The 2,627-nt window shown below is 40.9% G+C and overlaps 1 protein-coding gene across 1 annotated transcript; it reads left to right on the forward strand.

The window, feature by feature from the left end:
• The first annotated feature begins 291 nt into the window (after positions 1-291).
• On the forward strand, positions 292-1,784 carry LOC104104183 (zinc finger CCCH domain-containing protein 20-like). The gene has a single exon (XM_009612187.4). It carries the CDS (start codon positions 369-371, stop codon positions 1,425-1,427), a length of 1,059 nt encoding a protein of 352 aa, XP_009610482.1. The 5' UTR covers positions 292-368; the 3' UTR covers positions 1,428-1,784.
• The last annotated feature ends 843 nt before the right edge of the window (positions 1,785-2,627 follow it).

Below are 2,627 nucleotides of genomic sequence, written 5' to 3' on the forward strand. Positions count from 1 at the left end.
TTACAAAAGGGAAACAAAGTTAGTAATAAATTTAATGGATAAATAGTAAAACATAGGTAGTACTAATGCAAACCTGTTCTTGTATATCGAGTACCACACTATAGTGGACCTCGTAATCCGCGTCAAATGAGATGCTATCTAAATTTACTGCTTGTTTGCTTAGTTTAGCTTTTACCCTAGTAGAGTTAGTAGAAGATAGTGGGACAGTGTAAACTGAATATATTTTAACCTAACCATAGTTAACTCAATCTTTTAACCATGGTTAATTTAGCAGTTTATAAGGCTGCAACCATCAGCTTCTTCTGAAGGCATGGTGAGGAGAAGCAGTAAAGAGAGACACTATTCTTCTATCCACGAAGCTCTGAAAAATGATGATGATCGGACGATCACCTCACTCACATCCGACCGTCCAAGTCCCTCCTTGGGACGTTATAGATGATCCAACGGTTGATGTTCATTCCCCATTTTCCGTTACACCCAACAACTACTCCACTAGTCCTGATTCTGGTTTCGACGCCTTAACGGCGTTGCACCGTTATCTGCCGTCGAATGCTAACGACGTCATGTTCGACTCTGACGGCTTGGACATTCCCGTGGACGCTTTCTCATGCGATAACTTCCGCATGTATGAGTTCAAAGTGAGGAAGTGTGCACGTGGAAGGTCACATGATTGGACGGAATGTCCGTACGCTCATCCCGGCGAGAAGGCTCGCCGTCGAGATCCTCGGAAGTATTTTTACTCCGGCACTGCTTGTCCGGATTTTCGTAAAGGTCTGTGTAAGAAAGGCGATGCATGCGAGTACGCTCACGGTGTATTCGAGTGTTGGCTTCACCCTGCTCGCTATCGTACGCAGCCCTGTAAGGATGGGACCCACTGTCGCCGGCGCGTGTGCTTCTTTGCTCACACGCCGGAGCAACTCCGTGTTCTCCCACAGAACAGTCCGCGAAGCTATGCTGCTGAGTCGTGTGACTCGTTCGACGGATCGCCGAGTCGACTCGGTTTCGACTCGTTCTCGTCATCTCCGCCGTTTGACTCGCCTCCAATGACTCCGAGTGGATCGTTGAGTCTGAACTCAGTTAACGGACTCGCTGAGTCGATGCGTAACATGCAGATTGGGATGGTTAGGGGTTTGAGTAGCCCTACGTGGGGGTTGCAAATGGGCTCTCCCGGGTTTGGTTCATCACGGAGCCCATCAATGCTCCGACCCGGGTTTATGAGCCTTCCAACTACCCCGACCCGAAACCCGACCCGCTCTGGACTGGCTGTGTTCGACCAGTGGGAGAAGACTTACGAAGAGGAGCCAACGATGGAGAGGGTAGAATCTGGAAGGGATCTCCGAGCCAGAATTTATGCGAAACTCAGCATGGAAAACTCGCTTGACTCGGGTGCTCCGGATGTTGGATGGGTTTCAGAACTCTTGAAATGAACCGGGTTCGGGTAATAATTCGTTTTGCTGGTAATGGTTTCATCGGATCTGCGGCTTCTGACTTGTAAATACATGGTCATTACTGAAGATTAATTGTGTAAATTGCATATTTCGGCTGGAGAGATTAGCCTTTTAATCTCTATTTTGTGTTTGCTTATTTGGGTATTTTTATTAGGTCAGAAAACTGAAAAAGGGAAGTGGAGTAGGAGTTTGAATATTTTGTATATAAGAAAAAGATCTAGGAACAAGGGATCTTTCTTTATTGCAGGAGCTGCAGATGTATATGATTATCGATTTGCTTCTAATTTGTATTCTCATTTCAGTCATTTTTGGCTAATGTTTAAAGCTTATTTGGTATATTGATAGTTTCTTGATTTGAGTAAAGTTACAAAACGGACTACCATGTTTGTTGAGTTGAAAATTGTTTATTTTTGGGAAATTATAATCTATATCAATGGCCTATAAAATCTTGAATTCCATGTATTGGAGATAATCTTGAACCAATTTGTTCAATCATGAAATTGAAAAGTTGAGTTTTGTTCTTGAGTGGATATGGACCACAATGCCAGCTTGATTGATGTAAGTATAAAAATCTTTATCCCACTAGGTAAAGTTGATTGTATTTGGTTCATGATTTCGTGTATCCCTTGTGCAGTGGTGGCTTGTTTTAAAGAGGCAAAGGCCATACTGGTTTGGCTGGTTCAATGCTCTGTGTCAATTTTAGGGGATATGAAATGATAATGCATAGGAGGATAATTTTGATGTGATTGCTATTTTGTCATTGATAGAGCAGTTGCTCTCTTTTGGTTTATTTGTTTATATCAATGTCTTTTTCGTGGTGTTGAAATTTGGTGCTATATGATTTTTTTTTTGCTCCAATTGTTTTATAGTCGGTTATTTTCTACTGCTGTTAAAATTTATGATTTTGGCGATTAAGCCGAAGTTATTACGAATAGTTGACGCCTCACATAAGTAAGTACCACAAAGTCATCCTAATTGTAAATGGAGATATATTAATTTATTCACACCCTAGTTGAAATAAGAGCTAAACTATATAAATATATGAATGCTTATCCAAGTAATCCCAATAAGAAAAGCATAACTATAGCAATTTTTTTGAACTAAATTTTTATATTATAGTATACTCTATAACAACATTTTTCTTTAATGGTCAAAAAATATTAGAATAAACAAATTTAT

Source organism: Nicotiana tomentosiformis, chromosome 8, assembly GCF_000390325.3.
Source record: "Nicotiana tomentosiformis chromosome 8, ASM39032v3, whole genome shotgun sequence".
NCBI lineage: Eukaryota > Viridiplantae > Streptophyta > Magnoliopsida > Solanales > Solanaceae > Nicotiana > Nicotiana tomentosiformis.